At 38.7% G+C, this 25460-nt stretch overlaps 1 protein-coding gene across 6 annotated transcripts in view; it reads right to left on the reverse strand.

Annotated features, from left to right (window-relative positions):
• CDK14 (cyclin dependent kinase 14) overlaps nt 1–25460 on the reverse strand; it is a 321217-nt gene that overhangs the window by 233839 nt on the left and 61918 nt on the right. For 3 of the 6 annotated variants that reach the window (XM_062605168.1, XM_062605171.1, XM_062605173.1), the window contains one exon: nt 946–1191. In XM_062605168.1, the coding sequence (XP_062461152.1) occupies nt 946–1191 (246 nt within the window). Of the gene's footprint in view, nt 1–945; nt 1192–17477; nt 17631–17737; nt 17894–18587; nt 18610–25460 lie in introns of those variants that run through there. The other 3 variants (XM_062605172.1, XM_062605170.1, XM_062605169.1) reach the window with 3 other exon arrangements.

Here is a 25460-nt window from a genome sequence, read left to right on the forward strand (position 1 = left end):
ACAAAGCTCATCTACAGAAAATGAAGCTCTGTCATTTCTTCTTATAAGTCTGACACGATTCAGTCAAACTTCTGTAGGGAGGACAGAAGATGTCCAGAAGATGGAGAAAAAAAAAGAAGAAAAGAAAAAAGAAGAGGCAATCAACCTTCTAAAGCATTTCTCGCCAACTAAGATTTGAAGTGTTAGATCCATTCTGCTTAGATCCCTTAGTATTCAACTCAAAGGTCACATTATTATGGATTTTCCTTGGCAAAGCATAACAGAAATAGCTTTTCAATAATTTGAAGGACTTTTGGGAGAAACCTGTTCTGGGCATTATTCATGCAAGATATGACATTTTATTTCTCCAGTTTCTTTCAAAATACTTGAGAATAATGCAACAATGATGATGTGTTGCCAAACCCTTCTCAGTTGTTTCTCTCTCTTCTCTCTCTCATGCACACAAAGGTTCTGAGATGGAAATAAGCGTTATTTTTACTACTTGATTTTAAAAAGATAAAGTGTAAACAAAATCTGTCAAATCTGATCTGTTTCTTTAAAACCTAAATCTAAAAATAAAACAGGCAATTCATATGGTTTCCTAAACTTCATGGGGAAGAATTACTCTTCACAAATAAGCAACCCTCTGCAAAATTTGCAACATAAACATTAGAGCAGCTGTAATGCCATACCAGGATCAGGAGAGGAAATTGCTTAGGAATCCCGTAAGACACCCTAGCGAATATTTGAGAGGAATGTAAAAATATATTAATTACCAAATTCTATTTTCTTATTCCATTTTATACACAGCAGTACAAATATATATGGGAAACATCTTTTATAGCAGCCATAAGTTTTTTGGTTTGTTTCCAAGTAATCAGTTCCTTCCTAAACAAGAAAACGTTTCTCTAGTGCTATCAATTCCACCATGTGGTACGCGTGCCGGTGTGAGGACTGTGCACTTACAGAGCTGGGGCTGGAATGCCGCCTGACTTTAGGTGACTCCTTTCCTGCAGATGAAGTTTTGAAGTTAATGCAAGCATTGTTCTCCGAATGAACCCTCTTCACTTGATTAGCTGGTTTCTCAAATGGATCAAAACTACTTTGTGTCCTCTGAACCCGGACCTTTTTATCTTCAGGAATTGTATCCAGAGGTTTGATCACTGAATCCATTCCCTGGCAGTTCCGTGTAGACATCTTTGTGACACATATCTGAAAGAAAAAAGAGCATTCATTGCCTCTAACAGGCTTAAAGTCCATGTCAATCCAAGGCTTAAAGTCCACGTCAATACATCAGCCAGCATCAAAACGGCATTCGACTTCAGAAGTATTCGCTTTCTGTTTCTATATTAAAATTGCAAACAACACATACATTTTACATAGGGATGCATTTTACATAAGGGCACACACCACAGTCATAACAATAAATAGCCTGTATTTTCAAACTATACTAAAAGATCCTGAAAAAGAAAGACAAAAGAGGAATTTACATAAAATTCATACATTGTGGTTTTTTGTACAATGTGGTCTTACCACGTCACCTCTTTCTCCAAGATAGCCACTGATAACCGCAAGCAGTATCGATTTCCATTTATTTAAAACTGGATGAGACTAAACTAAAATAAATGATGGTAGTTTGTGTGCACACTTCAGTGCTGGCCTGCCAAAGATCCAATGCCGGTATATTACTGCATTTTTAAATAATGCTTATAAAATATTATTATTATTATTATTATTATCACTATATGCCTCAGAAAATCAAACAAGTAAATCAATTCCCAGGCATTGAAACGTGAGACTGCAGCTTAATGACACACTAAAGCACAGAAGTTCAGTTCTTTGTTACTGTGAGGTATGACTCTGCCAAGCCTCAAAGACTACAACTTGCTGCTTGAGATACCAAAATATACTATTGCTAGTTCGAAAGAGCTAAATGAGTGAGTTTACATACTCCAGTAATGTACATTTTGGTTTTTCATGTTAATACATTCCAACATATAAGACATTATTTTTAAATTGCACAGTTGGTGGGGTGTTGTATTCAAGGCCTCACCCATAAGAGACTCAACTTTTACTTGGGAAGAAAAGAAATAATTTTAGCCTTCAGGCTACAGGGAAAGCTATGAAGTGTGATGCAGGCAGTCCCAAGAGGCTCCCTAAATCATAAGGCAAATCAAAAGAACCTGAAATGTACTTTTTCCATAATGTTTGCAAGTATTTAAGGATAGACAGTGTTAATTTGCTATCAGCTGCATTGTTCACATACATAAAATGAAAGAAGAATGATGTTCCATCCAAACACCTACAATCAAAGCATTTTGGAACACTTGTCATAAAATAGTTAACATCAAATAAGAAAAAGAAGCATTTACCATTACCATTTAATCAGGACTCCTTCCCCATAACACAAAGTGTATCCAATACAAACACCTTCAATAAATTATTCTTTGTTATTCCCCTGGAGGAGTTCTGTGCCTTAATATCCAACTTACTTCAACTGTTTCTAGAAATTCTGGGTGACTACATCTCATGGTTTTTATGTTTTGTGGGTTTGATGATCCACTGTAACAGTAGATCAAAGATTTCTTTTGCACATTAAAAATTTAAAGTACATTTCCTGCACAGTGCCATCTGGCCAAACAGTCATACACCAGGTCAACTCTAATGAAGGACATTACTAGCTTTACAAGGGCTCACATTTCTTCTCATTACAGTGGTTTTCCTAAGACTAAAATTTAACCAGCATTTAACTGAGAAAAAGGAACAGCCCCCCTTCAATCCCTCTCAGGCCAAAATGAAGGCAATTATATAATTTTGGTCTATTACTTCAGAGAGAAAAGATAAAGAACTGGTGCACAAAGAATTTTTAATTAGCCTTCTTGTAAAATTAATTGGCTTCTTTTCCCTAAAACAACTTATATGCACAGACAAGCACCCACATACTGCCCACTGTCTCCAGATCCATGTTCTTGCAATGCCATCTACCAACAAAGGTGTTTTAACATAATGTAAGCTGAAATTATCATTAAAATAGCAGTGCTTTCATTTTCACTTAATCAACACGGATGCAAATAAATCAGTAAGTATTACTCAGCCTATGAAAGCCTATGATCTAGAAAACAGAGGCAGGACATATGGAGGGAAGGTTAAAAAGCTATACTTGGCTTCCTTTCAAATTATCAAAGGCGACTTGTAGCTGGTTAAAATGTTTGGAATCCACAGTTATAAACAAACTATAGATAATAATGCCATGATTGCTCCTTCTAGTTTCTTCTTCCACTGGAAAATCCCCATGTCTAGCTCTAATGTGGGCCAAGCAAGCATTGCATTTAAAAATGCAAGACATGCTATTGATCATCTCTACTGGAAGCAGTAAGAGTTTGGATTTAGATATTGAAGGAAGACACTTTAACCTTCAGGTCACTAGACTGAATCTGCAGTAGGATGAAAATCCCACAATCATCTTCTAATGACTAAAACCAAGATGTACAGCAGCCCCCCACTCAGATGTCAAGCCGTGGATGCACAGGCTAAACACCAGCAACACTAGAGGAAAAGACTGAACACTGCAGAGAAGTGAAAAAGCAGGGGCTGCTCCCCATGCTCCTGTGCCTGCTCTGCAAATGCAGCACTTCTCCTGCCAGTGCCGGCAAGGGGTTTCATTCATCACTTCTCTCTTGCCTACATCAATAGTTCCCTAGCAGAAATAAAACATTCTTTCCAAAATGACCACTGACGACAGGCAAGAGAGCTGCCCTTTTGCTGTTCTTGAGTGTTACTCAACAACAGCAAATGAGTATGACTGCTACTGCTGAACCCAGGACAAGTGTACACATTTCCAATCTGTCTGCCCTGTCTATAAAACTCTGAAGATAAACAATATTTAAGCAGTTGTTTTACATTGTCATTGACAGGTCAAACTCAACTTTGTGCTGGAACTCTGCTCTGTGAAATCTGAAAGGAGCAGGTCTAAAACACAGCTTAAGGTTGCAGTAAACTCTGTGGTAATTTCAGGTTTCCCTCCATCAGCAAGAGCTAAGCTACCACAATATCCTTGCCTTTGCTCCTGTGCAATGGGCATGCTGATCTGACACTCCTGTGCTAAAGCTAATAGTAGAAATTACTCTATAGTAACTTATCATGCAACAAAACAACAGTGTACTGAGAAAGACCAATGCACAATGTATTTTGGAGGTCTGCCTGAGCATGCAAATGATCTTAGATTTCACCATCAAGACCAGATCACTTTCAGGAAGTTTGATTATTTCTATTAAATTAATTCATCCTTTTCAGTATCATCTTTCTTTTGTACTACATAATAAAAGGGATACTTATGAATTTCAGCCTCTCAAATGATATACACAAATACTTGGCATCAGAAGCTTTTAGACTGGTAAACCACTGCTCACCATCTGCAAGTTCCTTGCTGGTAGTCAGGAGAAGACTAACCCATTCCCTTATTTTCAGCTTTTTGTGTAAGAGTAAGGACTATTTTTCAGTTAAAGAGCAATATTTGTCACAAAGGACACAGGTTCATCTTCAGTCCCTTCTAGATGCTCCTATTTGATAGTCTGGGCTAGTCAGAATTTTGCCATCTCTAAGACAGGACCTTTCTTTTTGCCCCTTTTTCATCTCTTTTACCTACATAAGCCATAGGTTCTTCAGAGTGGGGGCTATTATTTTACTGATTTTACACACAGTACAACCCTCATGCACTTCATTGAAAATTACAATCCAGAAAGTACTGGAAATTATCTCTTGCCAGTACACCCTTAAAACTAGATGTTTTTGTTGAATATTTGCTTTATCTACAGTTACCAGAGCAAATGAAATAAGTTGAACAAGTTTAAGAGCTCATGACATATAGGAAGTCAATCTGTACAATTCATCACCCCTCCTTACCCTTGTTCTATGAATCTATGTGATGCTGCACCTAAGACAGTGGCGCTCAGACACTTATTGAGATGCTGTAAACGCCACCATGGTCTAAAACTGTTGCTACATGACAATGTGATTAATGGCACTTTAACTATTACAGATTCTTACCTCAAATGTATGTAGAGACAATACAGGTGATATCTGGGTTTCTCAACTAACAAGATGACAATTATGCTTTATAAAATACAATCAAGGGAAAGAGGAGGCAAGAACTTTTCAGCATGAAAGTGATATCCATTTAAAGAAACTTTTGTCTATCAAACAGTATGAGCCATTAAGCACTTTTAATTATTGCTTCTTTAATAAAATTCATCATACAAGTAAACACTCAGGTATGTCAACACTTTGAGTGATTCTTTAGCCTTCAGGAGTTACTGCCATTCTCCCACCACAACCTGCATTCAAAGCTTAACTTTCAGAAGCACAAACTATTTCAGAAACTATCTGGCTTTTGAAAGTGGTGCAATGAAATCACAGTTACCACTTTCAGAAGAGGTATTTCTGACAGGAGATCTTATATGGAGAGCAGAGGATCTTCGTTTATGCTTTCTCCTTTATAGTAAACAAGATTTAAAAGTAGGCCAATCAACATAATACATTTAAAACAACAGATTATTACAAGTGGAACAGGCAATACAGTAAAAAACTGTCATGTAAGGATTGTTCAAGCGGACATTACCATCCTTCCAAATCTCATATCAGAGAGTAAAGGCTCAGGGAAGTCACTGGCCAATTCACCACCTCTGACTTGGGCATTTAGGTGGCCCAAGACATGAAATTTAAGAGGGGGTATGGCTGCTTTCTTCCACTTAAGTTCCCACCTGGCAGGAATCCCAACAGCAGTACCTCAGAGAACCATGCTGAAAAACAGATGTTGGAGAATGCAGTGTCAGAGGGGAAGGGACAAGGGACAGATGACTAATTTTATTTTTTTTTATTTTTTTTCCTACATGGAAAAAAGGCAAAACCAAACCATGGCAATGGTGTGCATGCATTCCATGCATCTCCACAAGAGAACTTTACATGTAGGGCATTCATCCCCCAAGTCTCGGCTTTGATTCCAAGGTGAAAGTCCTGGAAAACTGCAACTAGACTCCAACGCCCAATCTCCCTTAGACAGAGTCTTGCCCTTCTCCAGAGAACAGTGGTCCTACCGAAACTTGGGGGGGGTTGTGTTTGAAGTTGCTGTTTGGAAAAGCACTTCCAAAGCAGCTCTCAGAAACTGTCCAGGGACTTGGTGTCTTCATGGGAAAGGATTTAATCTGAAAATAACAATGACTGCTCCTACCCAATGTGGTAACAGTATTAGTACTTGAGAGTCCCCGACCCCAGCCTTGGAGAAAGGATGCTTGGCATCCCAGGTATGGTCCAACAGAAGCACCTCTCCATGAACATAAAGATATTAATGTTAAATACACAACTGTATTTCCCCAAGTTGTTTCACACTCTGCTGCCATACAGTACACCAATATACCAAGTAGTCACCAGAGCAACCACTGGTATCTCATACACTCTCCACATCTGATGACTGAAGTACACCCACTTTTTAATTTTTTTCCATAACTGTTTATTCAGTCTCAACTAAAAAGGTATGTCAAAAAGAGAGATGATGAGACAGAAGTGATTTTGCCACTTAAAACCTTCAGCACAAACAGCCACTTTGCAGTTGCATGAAGAGCTCTTCTCTGCTTTTGAAAGAAATAGCAAAAGGAGGACTTATCTAGAAAATCAGAATATTCATGTAATTCCAACATTACTTGCGCTATCACAGATTATACCAATGTAATTCAAAATAAAAGCAGCCCCACAAAACTTAGCGCATTTGGTATTAAAAGTTACTCTAGCGTTTCTCTATGTGATTTTTATTTATTTAAAGTAAAAAGAACCATTACCACACACTGAGAACACTACAGAAAGGACACTTCAAAGTTCCAAATCTTAGAACCACAAGAAAGCATAACATAGTGTAAACTTTGCAGCTTTCTTACTTGCTGATCAGAGTCGGAAGACAACAAAAGAGCTGGGACAGTCTTTTTTTCCCCTTTTATCCTACCCAGTCTCACAATCAATTTAAGATCCCAACACTGCTTTCTGATAAACCGGCTTAGTCATCATTATGTCAGCATGGATCTCTGGGCTACAGTTTCTTACAACCCCCATCCTAACATCACAGTATTTATCATATCTCAAGACAATGTTTGCAAATAACTGATTTGCTCCCATAAAGACTACTGCTGAAGTTAAGAGACTGAAATCACATGAACTGTATTTTTGCTCCATGCATAAAGTCCATAATAAGCCCCATTAAACAAATGAAAATCTGTATAACCATTCATGGAACCATTTCTAAATAAAGATGTCTCTTTGAATCACCTTATAGCATTTCAAGCAAAACTCCTTAATCTGCATCTGGGATTGATATAAAATATATATATATGTTGATCAAATGTAGTTATTTTAATACAGTTTCAATGCAAGATTTCTTTTACTTCATCACTGTCACCAAAAATAAGAGATCCCAAACAAACAGGATTTTTAGAATTAAAGATTGCTGGATTAAGTAATTTACTGTTTAAAGTAACATAGCATTTAAAGAGGTAAGAGTGATCACTTAAGTAACTAATTTATAGCTCTTATGGTTCATGAATTTCAAGACAGTCATGAATGTCCCCTGAATTTATCATCTGTTGAGCTACTTAGTAAAAGTCCTGTCCTGTATCAGTGGAATTTATTCTGATTAATAAAGATATCCTCAGTAACAAAGAACCATCAACTTTGGCATGATAGACCAAACATCCTACTACACGGAAGAAAAAACTTAAATATGTTTGTATAGTGTAAACTACTCTGAACTTCTTCACATCTTTCAGGAAGATGCATTATATCTGCTTTTTAATTTCTACATTTAACGTCCTACCAGTGTTTACTTTGGTCATCCATTACCTATGAACTGATGTAAAATATCCATCTACAATTTTCTACCGTTCATTGTTACTGTGTACATCTTAGTAAAAAGTGGTGAGTTGGCTAAATAGCAGAGTGAACATCCAAAATTCTTACTGAAAAATCAGAAGAAAACATCTGAATTCACCCCATTTGCACCATTCTGGAAGCAGCAGGAAAGGGCCTAATACCTGGAAATCCAAGATTTAGCAAAAATAAAACTACTGAGTCACTTGAAGTAAGGAAGTCACTTAACCTCTCCATAATCCCATTTTTTTGTTCATAATAATGATCCTGACCCTATCACAAGCAGAAAGTGGGAGCACTAATTAACTTTGTAAAGCACTTGGGCTTTTTTAAGTGAAATGTTATGAAGATATAGATCATAATTTGTAAAGCCAAAGCCCTCTGGAAGGTAGCACAACAACCTCATTATTACAGAGAATGAGACTTAGCACTTGTATTTAGCTGACAGAGATATAAAGAAAAAATCATAAACAGTCAAGTGACTGCTAACCCAGCACCTGAACTGTTGAGAGCATAAGGCCAACATTAATTTTCACGGAAAAAAAAATCCTATCTGGATATGAGTTTTCATTATCTTTTATATGCATGTTGTTTTCTACTGTGCTTTGGTTCCATGGCAATTGAGAACTGCACGAGTTATCTGCAGATTCTGGCAGCACTGGAATTTGACATTTGTTACTTATAAAACACAATTTGGGAATGTTCTGGAGTATTATAAGCAACTTTGTCTAAAATAAAAACGCAACTATATCTGGAGAATCATTCTCATTGCAGAACAAAGCTGTAGGGCAGCTCTTTCTTTTCTCCACTGAGAAGACAGGGTCAACAAAAGACTGCTGCATTCACAAGCAGAAACACGAACAGGTCAAGAGGAGAGTTCAATTGGTGAGAAAGGAAAAGATCAAGGAAGAACAAGTGATGAGGTAAGGGAGCGAATAAAATTGTGAAAGGGAAGTAGAGCATGTAATGCTGTGTGACATCACCAGCGAGTTCATACTAGACCTACTACTGCAATCAGGCCCAAATTTGAAAGAGGTCCTTCAACACTCACCCTTCCCTGCAATCACCAGCACTTTGGTTTGAATCTTTGACGGGCACAGCTAAACGGAGCAGGAAGAGAGCTTGCGTGAGACAAAAAAAATATAGGGGAGTGAGGGGGGAACGAAAGGACAAGAAATAGAGTAACCGTCAGAGAGGGAGGGAGGAAATATGTGAGTTAAAAATAACTGTACATTAAGACATTTCTTCTCCTGTCCTGATGGCCTGTTGTTTCCCCTCTGGTAACCTCCACGGGTAACAGGATCAACTGCATCCCAGAACTGTAATTCACATTCTTGGGTAGTATTTGTTGAACTTTACTTGGATACAGAGATTACGAGCAAAGCTAGCTATCAACTAACAAATGCAATTGAAAATAGAGCTCAGAGACTGAAAATAGTATCCGGGGATATGCTCCTTTCTGTATCTAGCACAAACTTATTCATACATCTCTCACAGCCCATTTCAAAGGCACTCTCCCAAAATGGATGTTTTATTTCTAAAATTGAAGCTGATGTTAAACCAACTGTCTCTGTCATATGGAAGGCAAATACAAAAAGGTCACTGAAGTGCCAGATGGAAGAATTTTTGAACTGGAAGCTCTGATATTAATTCTCTGTGCTTGTCTGAAACACTGAACTCCATGAGCAGATGAAATGTCTGTGGTGGACTGCCAAGTGAGAAACTAGTCACTCTCACAGAAAGGCCAACTGATGAGATCTGGAGTAGGAATCCCAAGATTATACAATTTTGAAAGGAAGTTCAAACATCTGAACCAAGGAAAACCAAAGTTTTATATAGGAAGTTATTATGGACAGTGGTTATACAACTCTTTCCTCTCAACACCACTCCCCTCACCAGACCTGCAATACAGCACATATCTATTCTGCTAAATTGATACCTAAATATGAACACATTTTCTTGAATCAAGCACAGTCCTGCAGCTCAGGAATTACTGCACACTATTGTATGCGCCTTGGACACAGCAAGGTGGAGCCGAGCATTTCTAAAATTAGTATCTTTTTCCCATTCATAGCACAGCCCAACTTCAGAAAAGTGAGTTTTCAGTTCACTGAAGTTGATGTTCCTCTCCTCACCGGAAAAAAGGTCTCATTTTAAAGAGAACACAAATAAGATTTTAGGTATATAAAAGCCTACATATGCCCCCAAAGCAATACCCTTTTCTGTGACAACAGTTTTCAGAAGGAGTCACCTAAGGACAGGGTCTCAGATAAAGGTCATGCAGAAGTCCTGACAGGCTGTAACATACATGAAAAGAGACAGAAACTCAACAGTGCTGATCTAAAGGGGCATTTTGCTCTATTTCTGTACTTACGTCCAAAAAGACGGTAACTGTGTTAGCAATAAAGCCTGGTTAATAAATCCTTCCTTTTTACACTCAGGTTTGCCACAGAGTGGTATATCATACAGCATTTAAGCTTCTCCTCCTATTACAACCAAGCTGCTGCTTCCATTAACCTGGTTCAAGACTTGCATCCAAAAGCAGGAGGATCATTCCTCCAATAAACCAAGCAGGAGGACACAGGAGAAGATCAGGGGAGGTGCTGGTGTGTGAGAGGGGGCTACCAATACCAGCCACGAGGCAACAACTCCTTGGTAACCAGCAAAGCGGTGGAGAAGAGCGTCTGAACATAAACACTCTCCCATGAAACTGTGACAGGTGGTTTCTACACTCTTTTACTTAGTTACCCATTTGTATCTGTTGTCTATCCCTCTCTGTAACCATATGAACAGCATTTAAAAATAAAGATTAAAAAAATATTTTCAAGCCCTTTCCCATATCAGCCTCCTGCTCCAACAGATGGCTACATGTGCCAGTACAAGTTTATACAGTTTTCTTTCCATAAGTGCATTATTAGTAGTTTTGTACGAACATTATATTAAGCCATTCTCAATTTAAAGGTTTATAATTTTATCCTAGCCTCCAACACTCCCTCTGATCATGAAGTTATCAAAGGCTTATCCATAAATGCAGTAAGTCTTCCCACTGCCATGTTCAAGTGTGAGAAATCTTGAGAGACTTGACAGCAAAATGCCTATTCTTGCTAAACTCTAAGGCTGCTGGTAAGGTTTTTAAGAAAATAAATGGTAAACAACTCCATGCCTTGAAAATAGGCTCTATTTAGCTCCTTTAGGCTCCTTTGTTTATCCATGGCAAGTCTCCCAATTCCTTCACAGTTATCATCAATTGCTTCTAAAACAAGAGCTGTTCTCCTACAAGCAGGGACTGCAACAAAAATAATGCCATTGGTCAGGTCTGATCATGCAACTGACACTGAAAGACTTAAGGCCAACTACTCAGCTGAGAAGTCAACTAAATTCTTTTATCTGGTGATACTGAAGTCAGACGAAAGCAATGAGATGTGATGATATAAAAACTTAGTTTATAGTTACAATGAGCCAGAGAGTCTGTTTCAGACTGAAAAGTCAGACAGGATAGTTTAAGAACTCAAGACCAACCTTCAGATATCTTCTGAAGCACACTTTTCTTATAAAAAGAAAAGAGGAAAGGGGCAGGTTACATAATCACCTTTGTGAAATACTTACATTTGCAGGCAGAAGTTTTACAACCACCTTCTGTCAGGTATGACAACAATGTTCACCACACTGAAGCAGTATGCTGTACCACCCTTTACAAATCAATGAGAGTCTCACAGTATCTTCAGTAGACCCTTAGAAAGTGCTTCATGAGAAATAATTCAAGGCTAGTATGGTAAATTAGCTTGGCTCTTCTTCCTTCATTCAGACCAATTCCTTCATTAAAAAAGCCAGACAAACACACAACATTTCCCTCCCTCTTTTCTGCATTTTTTCTTCTTTCCTTCCTTCCTTCTCTTTCGAGATTCCTTTTTTACTACCGTTATTTTGCTAAAGTGAAAAACTAGGTAATGAGAGTTCTTCACTTAATTCTGCTAATGCATTTCAAAGTTTCATTCTACTACCAAGAAAGAAATCTCCTTTGAGGTGCTTTATCGCTGAGCTCAACAACCTACAGCTTGAGAAATACAGCTTCCAAGGCAGATCAATGTCACAAGGAAAGACAAGCTCGCTGAGCAATTCTAGATCTGCTCCCTTGCATGTTATCTTCCAAACCACTGAATTTGACAAGGTATCCTCTATCAAATCGGCACAGTATAAAGGTATAGGCAGAAAAAGAGCTACAACTTTGTCATTATTCTCTTGTGCAAGTATTATAGAGAGATTTGAATAACCTATATTCCAGATCAGTCTCCCAGAAATCTTAATAACAGCCATCCACAACTTTTCTGCCATTGTTGTCTTTGATGGAAGTTTGAGAGTTCAGACAAGGATGACAAGTCCAGCTTCACAATTAAATGAAGAGAGTCCTTCTCTGTGTTTGGATCTCATATACACCTAACCTCTCCCTTTTCTTTTTTTCCTTTCTTCCTTTCTTTCTCCTCAGATAAATGACCTGGCTACTGAATTCTATAAAAATTGAATGAAAAGTCTTTGGGGAATTTTCTAGCAGCTACTGCAGGTTTGCCAGGCTTGCAGTAGCACAGTAAGTTTCAAAGCAAAAAGGTGCACGGAAGCATGATAAAATTTGCTTCTCATTATGTAATGTGCTACACTGAAAAAAAAATGGTAGGACTTCTGCAAGCATACCATAATGGCTGGACTTGATGATCTTGAAGTTCTTTTCCATCCCTAGTTGATTCTATGTCTCCTGACTCAGAATATGAAGAACACTCCAGCATATCTTTTCTCGCAAAGATGCATAAAACCTAAACCAGAGACGTTTCAAACTGATAGTGAGGAGAGCTCATCATAAGGACAACTGTAATTTTAAACCAAGAATTTTATGAACAGCACAGAGTTAATGCTTAATTTTCAAAAAAACTGGGTATTTTGACAGAGAAGTGAAAATCGCAGCTGTTGCTTTGATGCGTTCGAGCAAAAAGATGTGTTGCATTAGACTTCTAACTGCCCTTAAAATCAATTCTAAAGAAAAAGCTGTAACAGTACAAAACAGCCAAGCCTTATGCAGTTGGTGAATTTGCACCTCCAAAGGTGTGAGTTCATTTGAATCACTTTTAACAACAAATCCCAAGAAGCAAATTGGTCGAAAATCATATCATTAAGGTTAGAACATAAGGGTAAATCCTCCATCCTTACAGTACCTTAAGTTTCTCATGAAAATACTTCACAAACCTGAGACTGACTGCAAGTATTTTGCATGCCTTTTCCTGCACGGCTGCCTACCAGCAGTTTAACCATATTTTATAGCTATACAATTTTATGCATCTGGACTATTTTGCCAAATACAGGTAATTCCTTGCCATCTTGAAAGTTATGGGTGGTGGTTCCACCACTTTCCCAGGCAGCAGCAAAATCAACCACACTCAACTACAGAACTTTTCAAGACAACTCTTCTGCATGACATTAATATAACATTCATATAGCAATATTTAACAATAGAACCTATTTGTTCGTTAAAAACCCCACTATTTACAGGGAAGTCTAAGCAAGCATATGTTACACAGATTTCCTACAGGTTTAAATACATTTTCTTTGCACTTACACAAAGACTTAAGAAACTGGGAGAGAACATACTCAAACTTACTAAGCCTTTACACCGAAAAACATCAGAAATGAATTAAATTAAGCTGGTCTTTCACAATAAACAGGCACTATGCTTTTTCCTACTGGTTTTATTTCCTCACTGCTAACTTGGCAACATTTTGTATTTTCCTCTTCAGGTAAGCTGTATGCCATTTAATATTAAATTACAAACATCCGACACAGCAAAATTGAAATATAACTAACATTAATTCTATACAATTTCCAGGATACAACTATACAGACTAGTTCAAAAGCTCTCTTGCTGATGTTTGCTACTAGCTTAACATCTAGCTGAAGTTTATCACAAATCTTTTTCAACCAGAAGCTGCAACAGCAGCAGAATGAGACAGCAAGGGGTACTGTAGCATTAACTTCTCCAAATTCAGTAATAAATTCTGAAAATTTTTACAAAATAAATCAAAAATCTCCACCCACACTTTTCACACCATTTCTGGCTGGCACACCAGCAGCTTGTGTGACAATAAGAGATAAAACTCCTTGCTCCTGCGTCCTCTGTGGGCTAGTCCAGAACTCACACAGGAACTTCAAAGCCAACCAGGAACATGATATGCAAAAGTGCAGAATCACAATACTGCTTCAGTTCACCAGCAATAGGGGGAGAAGTCTGAAAGATACTTTTACAGTGGAAAAATTATCTGTTCATGCTGTTGATTCAAAAACCTTACAGTACAAATTCACTCCCCCGAATTCAACATCCAGCACTATGCTAAGTTACTATTTCACTACTTGTTTTTTGCTAAATTGCTAAATCCAGAATTATATGTAGTTTTAAATCAGGCAGTAGAATTGAAGATATCAGTGAAAAATATGCCACATGCAAAAGAGATGCATATAATCAACAATTCTGACAATATACAATACACTTATCTCAAAAGCAAAAAGTAGTCACGGAAAGGTATTTACCGAACTACACCAAAACCCAAAAGGCATCATGTACATGGAAGAAGCACCTCATAACTGATGGACCTGCTGCTGGGAGAAGTTGTTCTGACATTAACATTGTGACAGGAGAATTAAAAAAGATAAAGTCCCTAAGAGTATGTTCCTTAAGTAACCAATTTTTCATTCATGTACCTGCCATGGTATCAAAAAAAAGCCTAATCGAAGATGTTGAAAGCCTGTATGGACCTACCTAAGGGAACTCAGGCTAAGAAAATGTAATACTTAGCCTGTTCTTCCAGAATAAAGAACACCAGCTACATTTTTCTTGAGCTCGGAAACAGGCTTTGGAGCACTGGTATCACAGTCTCTCTGTTGTTTCAATTAGTGCTTGCTACAATACTCTACTCCATTTCAACACGGTTTGTAAGCTGTAATTATCATTGTATCAGTACCTGAAACATTTAGGAAAAATTAACACTAGTATTATCAAACCCAATTTACAAAAAATTTACAAATACATAACACTGCCCAACAGCTGAATATTTTTGCCTCGCCAAGACTTCGAACAGGAGTAACCCGAACAAAGTTGTCTGGATCTGCTTGGCAGCTCCTATGACCTTTAAGGGCACATCTACTATCACATTTACACAGAAGTCATCGAATATGACAGCCTGAAGCCTCACCTGACCCAGGCCAAGCATTGCCTGGGTACTCACCCAGCAAGTTCTCACCCCCAACAAATTCCTACTGACCACACAGGTCATCCCAGGGCAGCGGCTGAAACCTGCATGAGGCAAAAGCTCAGTGGTAGCTAGCACCATGCAAGGATTTCCCTGGAAAGTCAAAATAATCTCTTACCTTCAGCAGTGGGAACCCAGCAGAGCTGTGTGGCTTGCTCTTGCACTGCCCATATCAGTTACCCTTTGGGATCAACTGCAGGGTACACCTGCACCGTGGCCGAGACAGAACCTTCTAATGGTTTTCCATTTTCTTGTCTCTGGGAGAACCAGAACTGCCTGCCCGAGACAGAGTACCTTCTCAGAGGTCAATTTTTCAAATAGCCCACTCAAGCTTACAGTGTGAGGGGAAAACGTTAAAAAACTCTGTGTGTGCTTGATTTTAGGGATTTATTGTTATATTATGTGTATATAATATATATATTATATATCGTTACATAATATATATTGTTTATGTAGAGCTCTTTCTATCTGGAGTCAGAGACATAAAGGACACTGTGACAGACCTCAGGCTCACTACAAAACTGAACCACACAAAAATCTTGATCTTTATAAAGTACGCAGCACTCACCGCCCATTAAAACTATGCATGTCTTATATTTCCCATATGCATTCTTAACTTTTGGCCACATTTTACATATTATATGTTATTTTCACCTCAAGTTAATTTGGGATCTTTGTTTAAGTAAACAATACCACAGAGAATATTATTTATCAATAAAAAATGTTCAAAACACTATTGATTTCTTAAGCTTGGAAAACTAAAATGGGACATGTCCAGACACAGTAGTAATACAGTGAACAGAGCTGATGGTGTAACACTGGGGGATTAAAAACACTTGGAGGAAGAAATCTAGTGGAAGCAACATCTTTCACAAATATACATAGACGGAAAAATATCATTAAGAAAAAAACCTGCAATTTAAAAACGGCTTTAAAAAAATCCCATGTCCCTAAAAGTTTTTGGACTTTCATTGCTTTTACAACATGAGAGAAAACACAAATGGTTGGATTACTTTTATGCATTAAACAATGGCAAATGCACTGAAGGTTTGCAATTTATTAATACGTATGACAGCAAAAGTCACACACAAAAATCACTTGTAGCTGACATAATTATTGCAATAGAAACATTCAAGGTTATTCTTGAACAAGAAAAAAAAAGCATCTCTACCTTCTGAGACAAAACTATGCAAATTAAGTTTGTGTAGGGTGTGAAATGGCCCACTTCCCATCATTCACATGGGAGCATATATAGCGTCACACTTTTTTTTATTTTTTTTTTTCTTAAATAAGGAACTTCAGCAAAATAATAATGAAACCTTCAGAAAATAATTGGGATAGGAGCGAATCTTCCCCTTTTAATCATCTCAGTGACAAAGAAGAAAAAAGCCTCAATTGGCAAGTACAGAAAAAGCAAACTTGAACACCTGTCAAACTAGTTGTTTGATCCCACATTGATATACAACCGATCTCTTCTTGGAGTATAATTCACATACTGCATAAAGTATAAGCATGCTCCTCTAGAAAGAAAACCCTCTGCTCTTACACTTAACTATTAACAGCAAAAAACATTTCATCACTCTACCATTACTACCATAGTTAGTTTCCTTTAAATCCTAGAGCATATGCTTAAACATTTTTTTGGACAGTTCCACTGGATTTCTGTTGAGGTTGATCTACAGCTCGATCTACAACTGTAATACACTAGCTGTCAGTTAAGTCATCAAAATAATTCAAATTATTCCATTCAATGGCCACATTTGAATCTTTCTGTCTTGTACTGATGATAACAGCTGCTTTTTTCCTCCTGTCTTTCCCTGAGCATGCTGCTGCTCTAAGCTTTCATATGTTGAAATATTCCACTAAGATCCAAACCACTGCCAACACACTCCTACATAAGCATACAAGAATGACTACTTAAAATGACTACCTCACTTTTTGTTTTATTAAATACATGCAAAAGAAATAAAATAATCAGAGATTAACAAGGCAAAAAGATATTCTGTCATCCATGATACAGCATGCATTTTTAAAGGATCATTTTAATTTTATCTTCTACCATAAAGCAAATATGCAACTGATAAAGACATTTATTTACATTCAGCAAGATGCACAGACTTGTTAGCAGAGATGAAAAAGTGGCTGATCACGTCCTTCACTTACTCGTCCCAGAGGGCGTTCAGCCAAGCATATATTGGAAAAAATTGTCCATGCTATCCTCTTAATACAATAATAAATAAGGCTGCCAGAGAGAGAAATACAAAGCTGTACCAAGAAAAACATTGCTTTTAAGGCTTTCCCTACCTTTTCCCTGATATTTACAAACCGCAGGCAGTGCTGCTGGGGAGTCTCACCAGGGTGGCTGCCGAGAGGTCTCATGTGGCATTCCCAGCTTCCCATCACCTCCCGCTGCCTGGATTTTAAGCATTCCCGAGAAAACCCACCCTGACATGCACAGAATGAATCCTGCTCAAGTTGGAAGCATGTGATAACTAGGCTTCAGGTTGAAACAGGAAACCCCAGCATCCAATTAATCCCAGAGACTTAAACAAGCCCTATCTTACCGTTTTGCTGTTGCCCAGATCAGGTTAGATTCACCTGCAACTCTTTGGCATCTCTCTAGCAATGTTAGTGTTTGCAATGAGGCTGGGCTCATTCAGCAACTGAATTCACAACATCTTTCTGCACTAGCAAGCTGAAATGGTACGGCTGTACTACAGCTAAGAAAGGGGGAAATCTAAAGCAGAAAACAAAGAAATCCCTCAAGACAAGGTAATCCTAGTGGAGCAAAATATAAAAGGTACAGATGAGCACTGAGGTTACAACATTTCCCTGTCTAAATTTCATCAGCAATACCATGCTCTTTCTAAAAAGATTTTTTTTTTTTTTTAAATATATGATGGACTTGCCTGTGGAGTTCCCAGAAAGGCAGAGTATGAGGCTCTGCAGCAGCATTGCAGCCAAAGTAACCATGCATATTCTATCCAGGCAATTTACAGCAGTCTTTTTGAAAATATATTGATTTACAATGGAGCACTGCCTCAACCCAACACAGAATTGCAGCCAAATTAGCTAATGGTAATTTCATAGGAATTAAGGAAAAAAAATTCCACATTCAATCAAAAGGATGCAACTAAGCATTCCCAATTCAATTACATTCCAGTCCTGAAGGAAATCTGCAAGCTCTTGAGTGACAAATGATATTAAAGTAATAATCTATGGGCATCTGGAAATAAGCACTACGAATGACACTGTCCGCTTTTATGGAAAAAATAAATATGAAAAAACATTTTAAATGTATTGAGCCATATATGAACTCTGAAGTTAGCTTTAGCATTATAAGGATGAATGGCAGTATTTAACTTATTAACATACAAAATATGCAAAGCTGTGAGTAAAGCAGCAGACACCTACTCTGTGCTGGGAAGCCACTGCTGAGCCCAAGCGAGCTTGGGTGCTGTAGAAGCGAAAAGAGGGCAGCAGGAGCAAACCCTTAGGGAGGGCTTCTCTGAAAAAGAGGCAGCGAGTCTTCTCCATCTCCTACTCCTACAGCAACCCCTGCTGGCCTGTCCTTCAGATGGCTCCTGGCTCCCCAGAAACCTCATGGAGTTGGGGGAGCACTGGACAGACTATGTCAGGACAGGCAACAGTAACCTACACATAAGTGAAACCATCAGGAGAGAAAGAATGCAGCTCAACAGAGAGGACATCCCGGACAAACAGAAATATGATTAATTTTTATGTATCAAGGAGGTTCAATGATCAGATGAAACACAGCCCTGGCTCACGCCCAAGGCAGCTCCAGTGACCCACATCACAAGACCATCGAAAACGGGCTCTGCCACAGAGTCCCACTTTGAAGAAAGCAAAAAAAACCCTTTCACTCTCTAGGCTATAATTTTTTTTTATTAGGTGTCTCAAGCATGGAGGTCCAAAGAAAACATAAAAAAAAAGCTTCCAGTTGAAATGATAAGAAAATACATTCAAAACATGTACATTTCTTGTCCTTATTCTGTCAACATCAAATTTGTCTGAGGATGACGGAGAACAGGGCAGAAGGATCCTCAGGGAAAAAGAAAGATAGTGAGCAAGCACCTCCAAAGACCAGTATGTGCCAAAAAACAGGCACCATGTTAAGAGGAATGTGGTGGACATCCACAGCAAAAGGGAGCACAGAAGGCAAGCCAGAGAAAACAAGAACTGCAGTCCAGAAGCAAGCAAGGTGTTGGACCAAGGCACACAAACAGAAAACAAGCCAAACAGCCCACGGAGTAATGGGATCTAACACAAAGAAGCCAAACAGTCCTGTATTCCCAAGTTAATTATTTTTACTGTATTAAGAAAAAAAAAAATCTGCATTTATTGCATTGAAGACCTTCTTGTTGCCTTTGAAATCCTTCAACAAATTCAATGCTAGCTGGGCACTGGCTTTCCTAACTGAATTTCTGCATGCTTGGATGATGCCGCTGTATTCCTTTCCGTGTTACTTGTCCCTGCTTCTACCTTCTGTGTCATAGAATCATAGAATGCTTAGGGTTGGAAAGGACTTTAAGATCATCTAGGTCCAACCCCCCTGCCATGGGCAGGGAAACCTCACACTACCACTTCTTTGGGCAACCTGTTCCAGTGCCTCACCACCCCCATAGTAAAGAACTTCATTCTTATATCTAACCTGAACTTCCCCTGGTTTAAGTTTTAACCCATTACCCCTTGTCCTGTCACTACAGTCCCTAATGAACAGTTCATCCCCAGTATCCCTATAGGCCCCCTTCAGATACTGGAAGGCTGCTAGGAGGTCTCCATGCAGCCTTCTCTGCTCCAGGCTGAACAGCCCCAACTTTCTCAGCCTATCTTCATACGGGAGGTGCTCCAGTCCCATGATCATCCTCGTGGCCCTTCTCTGGACTTGTTCCAACAGTTCCATGTCCTTCTTATGTTGAGGACACCAGAACTGTACACAATACTCCAAGTGAGGTCTCATGAGAGCAGAGCAGAGGGGCAGGATCACCTCCTTCGACCTGCTGGTCACGCTCCTTTTGATGCAGCCCAGGATATGGTTGGTTTTCTGGGCTGCAAGTGCACACTGAAGCTGACTCATGCTCATTTTCTCATCAACCATCACCCCCAAGTCCTTCTCCGCAGGGCTGCTCTGAATCTCTTCTCTGCCCAACCGGCAGCTGTGCCTGGGATTGCTCCGACCCAGGTGCAGGACCTTGCACTTGGCATGGTTAAACTTCATGAGGTTGGCATCAGCCCACCTCACAAGTGTGTCAAGATCCCTCTGGATGGCATTCCTTCCTTCCAGCGTATCAACCGAACCACACAGCTTGGTGTCACTGGCAAACTTGCTGAGGGTGCACCCAATCCCACTGTGCATGTCAGCGACAAAGATGTTGAACAAGACCGGTCCCAACACCCATCCCTGAGGGACACCACTCGTTACTGGTCTCCAGCTGGACATTGAGCCATTGACCACAACTCCTTGCATGTGGCCATCCAGCCAGTTCTTTATCCACCGAGTGGTCCATCCATCAAATTGATGTCTCTCCAATTGAGAGACAAGGATGTCATGTGGGACAGTGTCGAACGCTTTGCACAAGTCCAGGTAGATGACATCAACTGCTCTACCCCTGTCCATCAGTTCTGTAGCCCCATCATAGAAGGCCACCAAGTTGGTCAGGCAGGATTTCCCCTTAATGAAGCCATGCTGGCTGTCACCAAGCACCTTGTTGATTTTCATGTGCCTTAGGATGCCTTCCAGGAGAATGTGCTCCAAGATTTTGCCAGGCACAGAGATGAGACTGACTGCTCTGTAATTCCCTGGGTCATCCATTTCCCCCTTCTTGAAAATGGGGGTTATATTTCCCTTTTTCAGTCACTGGGAACTTCACCTGACTGCCATGATTTTTCAAATATGATGGCCAGTGGCTTAGCAACTTCATTCGCCAGCTCCTTCAGGACCCACAGATGGATTTCATCAGGTCCCATGGACTTGTGTATGTTCAGGTTTTTAAGATGGTCTCAAACCAGATCCTCTCCCACAATGGGCCTAGGGCCTTCATTCTCACAGTCCCTGCATCTGCCTTCCATGACTTGGGTGGTGTGGTCAGAGCCTTTGCCAGTGAAGACCGAGGCAAAGAAGTCATTCAGAACCTCAGCCTTCTCCAAATCCTGTGCAGCCAGCTCTAACGATAGCTTCCAGAGGAGGCCTACATTGTCCCTTGTCTGTCTTTTATTCACTATGTACCTATAGAATCCCTTCCTGTTATGCTTAAAATCCCTAGCCAAATTTAATTCTAACTGGGCCTTAGCTTTCCTAACCTGTTCCCTAACTTCCCAGACAACGACCCTGTATTCTTCCCAGGCCATAAAAAAAAAAATTCATAAATGCTTCATAAAAATTGATTTAACAAGATGCTTAACAATTTGTATTCAGATAGAGAGGACTGGAAGGGACAATACCTGTACAAGTCCAGTTCAGTTCCTTACTGTCACAGGTGATCACAAAATATGGCTCCTTCCCTAAACTGGCAAGTACGGGTTTAGTTTGAAGTTAGAATACATAGAGTACACAAGACATAATTTTAATAAAACAACCCAGAAGTAACAAAAATATGTTGAATGCAAGGAATATATTTTTTTCTCTTAAGATGGCAAGTGACGCAGCGGATAATCTTGCACAATGGAATGCGTGACAAGTTATTCCAAGTACACCATGCTGTTAAATTTGCTTCATTATACCAATATTTGAACTATACCATCTGCACTATGTGGTATGGTAGAACTTCATTTAAAAAGTCACTGTCTGAAATAAAATGCAATGTAACATAGTGCCAATTATTTTTGCAACTTTTAAAACCAAAAAAAGAGAGATTTTGTGGTTTTAGTGATTGATTTCAAATACACTTTGCATTACAAAGAATATTTAAACTTCAAGTTCAAAGGGAACAACAACAACATGGAGAACATTGTGTAATGATCTTACGCATCTGAAAAATACTTAAACCAGTCCATATACATTTTCAACTCAGTGAAAACAGTCTTTGCATATAAAACATTAATCCAGTGACTTTGGACAACTATATGCTTTCTGTGCAATAGGAAAACCTAACCCCGACATTCCTAGAAAAGCCAGATCTTCCTGTGAACACTATTACAGTTACACTGAGATTGTTTTATCTGTGATAGATACTTCTGTGTTCCTTGCTATGCTATTAAAGATCTCATATAAATAAAATAATTCAGACTAAAACATTTTGGTGCGATACATCTATGATAAGAACTTGATTTCTTTCAACATGATTTAGGATTTCCTCTTAGGGAAGTTGAATACTATTTTCCAAGCCTCACCATTTTTTTTTTACTCTTTTTTTTTTAAGCTCTTAGTTCAAGGTACTGCATAAATACTGTTCTAAGGAATTCTGTTAGCCTCTAATTATTAGCCAGAAGTACTTGATAAGAAGAAATGCAAAAGCCTCATCTGCAGCATGATCAGCAGTTAACACACACAGATACCAGATGCTGAGCTTAGTCAAGGTATGGAATTTCATCATCATTTGACTTTTAATAATCTGTATGCTTTTCCACTGGGGGTGGACACCTAGTCAGACACAAAACAGGACTCCAGTATACGTTACCCTGCAATAATATAGCATGCCTTGCTATATAAAAAACAGTCTTCTGCCAGCCACATCCCACTCTTACTTGCAAAAACAAACCCAACTACTACAGAGAGAATTCTAACCCACCTAGTACTGTGTTTGTGCTTTTATAATATCTTAAAATTATGCTGTAAAAAAAAAAAAAAGGCTATCTGGAAAGAGTACAAAGCCTATACCAACTGTTAGGTAAAATAAGCTGCATCTTGTTTCCCTGATTTCCCCATCCCCAGCTGAAAGACAGTAAGAGATGGCAGTCATTCATCTTCAGCATTATACAGTTATTTGTGTTGTCAACAGCAGCAACATTTCACAACAGAAATGAAGGCACCTTTGTAATACATAAATAAAATTATAGACCAAAAATGCACCATAATTCCCAAGACTTATGACGTAACTGCATATACACATAACCTCATGTTCCGGCACTACGACTTAATGTTACTATTGTACTGAGTACAGAGCAGCATAACCTAGACTACTCAGAAAATCAGCCAGTCATTTTTCAAAAACACCACAAAGAACTCAAGCAGTACAAATTCAAATGTATGCACTCTGTCTGGAAGTAGATAACAATCAGTAAGATAGCTTAGTGGAGTAGCTTTAATTAAAGTAACTATATAATATGACATGCAATTCCTAAAACCACATAGCTGACAATTCTTGTATTTAGAATACCCCCTCCCCCAAAAAAACGAAACCTAAACCAAATCTAGCTAATCAGGAAAGTGCAATAATATTTCTATGACAAAAACATTAATGTTGAATACTAGAGATACAGTTTACAAAGTTTTTCTTTAGGAAGACATAAGAATTCACACTAGCTTTTTAATAGGTACCAGTATAAACTCCAGGGAAGACTCCCTGAAAATGTTTCGGTTTTTTGAGTTACATATATTGCTACAGCCAATCCCATAGAAGGACAAAGCTCAATGATATCCCATTTCAAAGTCATCCATAGCATTATAGCTAGGAGAAGAAAGCTTTCTATAAATGAATTAAAACTTAACACAAAAAGATGAGTTCACCTTCATCTCTTTCTCAAGTTTAAATGTGTCATGCACTAAAATTCTCATATTTTATTTGAAAGCACTGGATTTTAGCCTTCCCTCATTTTCACTTTGAGGCACTCACATGAAAGGCTTTGTGTTTTTTTTTTTCTTTTTCTTATATCACCTGATGTCTTTCTATAATGCAATGGAAAAATCTCGATTTTTCTAACTAAAAAAAGTATTTATGCACAAAACGTAGTTAAAAAAAAACAAGGCCAAATAAACCTCCACATTCCTAAAATGTAGATAAGCTACAGTAAGTTGTGTGTTTATAAAAAAAAAACATCAGTTCTGCACAAATAAACCAAGTTTGTCCACATTCATGAGAACAGTACTCTAATGTAACTGTTGACAATTGGAATTGAATTACCTACATACAAGAGAAAGACTCCAGCTCACCATCACTGCTCAGCTGCCTGTATCCCTCTACAAACTTCATTTAAAAGGATAACCAAAATTTCTGCTGAAAACTTCACTGAAGGTCACAGCAAAAGATCGCATGATCTATGAATTCAAGGTTCCACAGGCCATGACCCTGGTGTCTCTGAGGAAAGAGCAGAAACTATATGGAAATAAGCATCCTACCAATTTATAGCTTTAAGGCAATCTAGACTATGAAGTGATGAAACCCTGAAGGCAACCCTAAAGTGAGATGCTATGGCCAACTACCTTAGGCATCATATAGATTAGTTTCAGAAAATTAATCAGAACTCCTGAGAGCTTCCTCTGTGGCCTCTATAGTATACATAGAAGCTACTTCTACAGAATGCTAGACAGCTTGAGAAGGTGTTCATGGATTGACTTGAAGCCTGAAATTTAATTTACTTTAAAATTAAATGTACCCTGTATTTTCTCAACAAAAGACAACAGTGAGTGATGAGGTGAATACAACTGCTCCATTAAAGAAGGACAACACTTTTGGCATTGAAGAAGAATGATGGAGTATCTACAGTACCAACCTGGAAACCTGTCGTGGTTTAACCCCAGTTGGCAACTAAGTACCAAGCAGCTGCTCGCTCATTCTCCCCATCACAGAGGTATGGGGAGGAGATTCGGGAAAAAAAAAAAAACACCCATTGGTTGAGATAAGAACAGTTTAATTATTAACTATAATACTAATAATGATAATAATAATGAAAAGGGAAGTAACAAGGAGACATAAAACTAAAACAAACAAAAATAAAAATCCAAACAAACAGGAAAAAAACAAACACCCCACCAAACAGAAGTGATGCACAATACAACGTCTCACCATACACTGACCAATACCCAGCCCACCACCAAGCAGTGATCAGTCCCACCTGGCCAGTTCCACCCAGTTTATATACTGGGCATGATGTGCTGCGGCATGGAACGCCCCTTTGGCTAGTTCAGGTCAGGCGTCCTGTTTCTGCTCCCTCCCAGCTTCTTGTGCCCCTCCTCACTGGCAGAGCATGAGAGACTGAAAAGCCCTTGATCAGGATAAGTGCTACACAGCAACAACTAAAACATCGGTGTGTTACCAGCATTGTTCTCAGACTAAGCCAAAACACAGCACTGCACCAGCTACTAGGAAGGAAATAACTCTATCCCAGCCA

This window comes from Pezoporus occidentalis, unplaced genomic scaffold (genome assembly GCF_034315485.1).
Source record: "Pezoporus occidentalis ecotype Australia unplaced genomic scaffold, CSIRO_AGI_Poc_V1 ctg9, whole genome shotgun sequence".
NCBI lineage: Eukaryota > Metazoa > Chordata > Aves > Psittaciformes > Psittacidae > Pezoporus > Pezoporus occidentalis.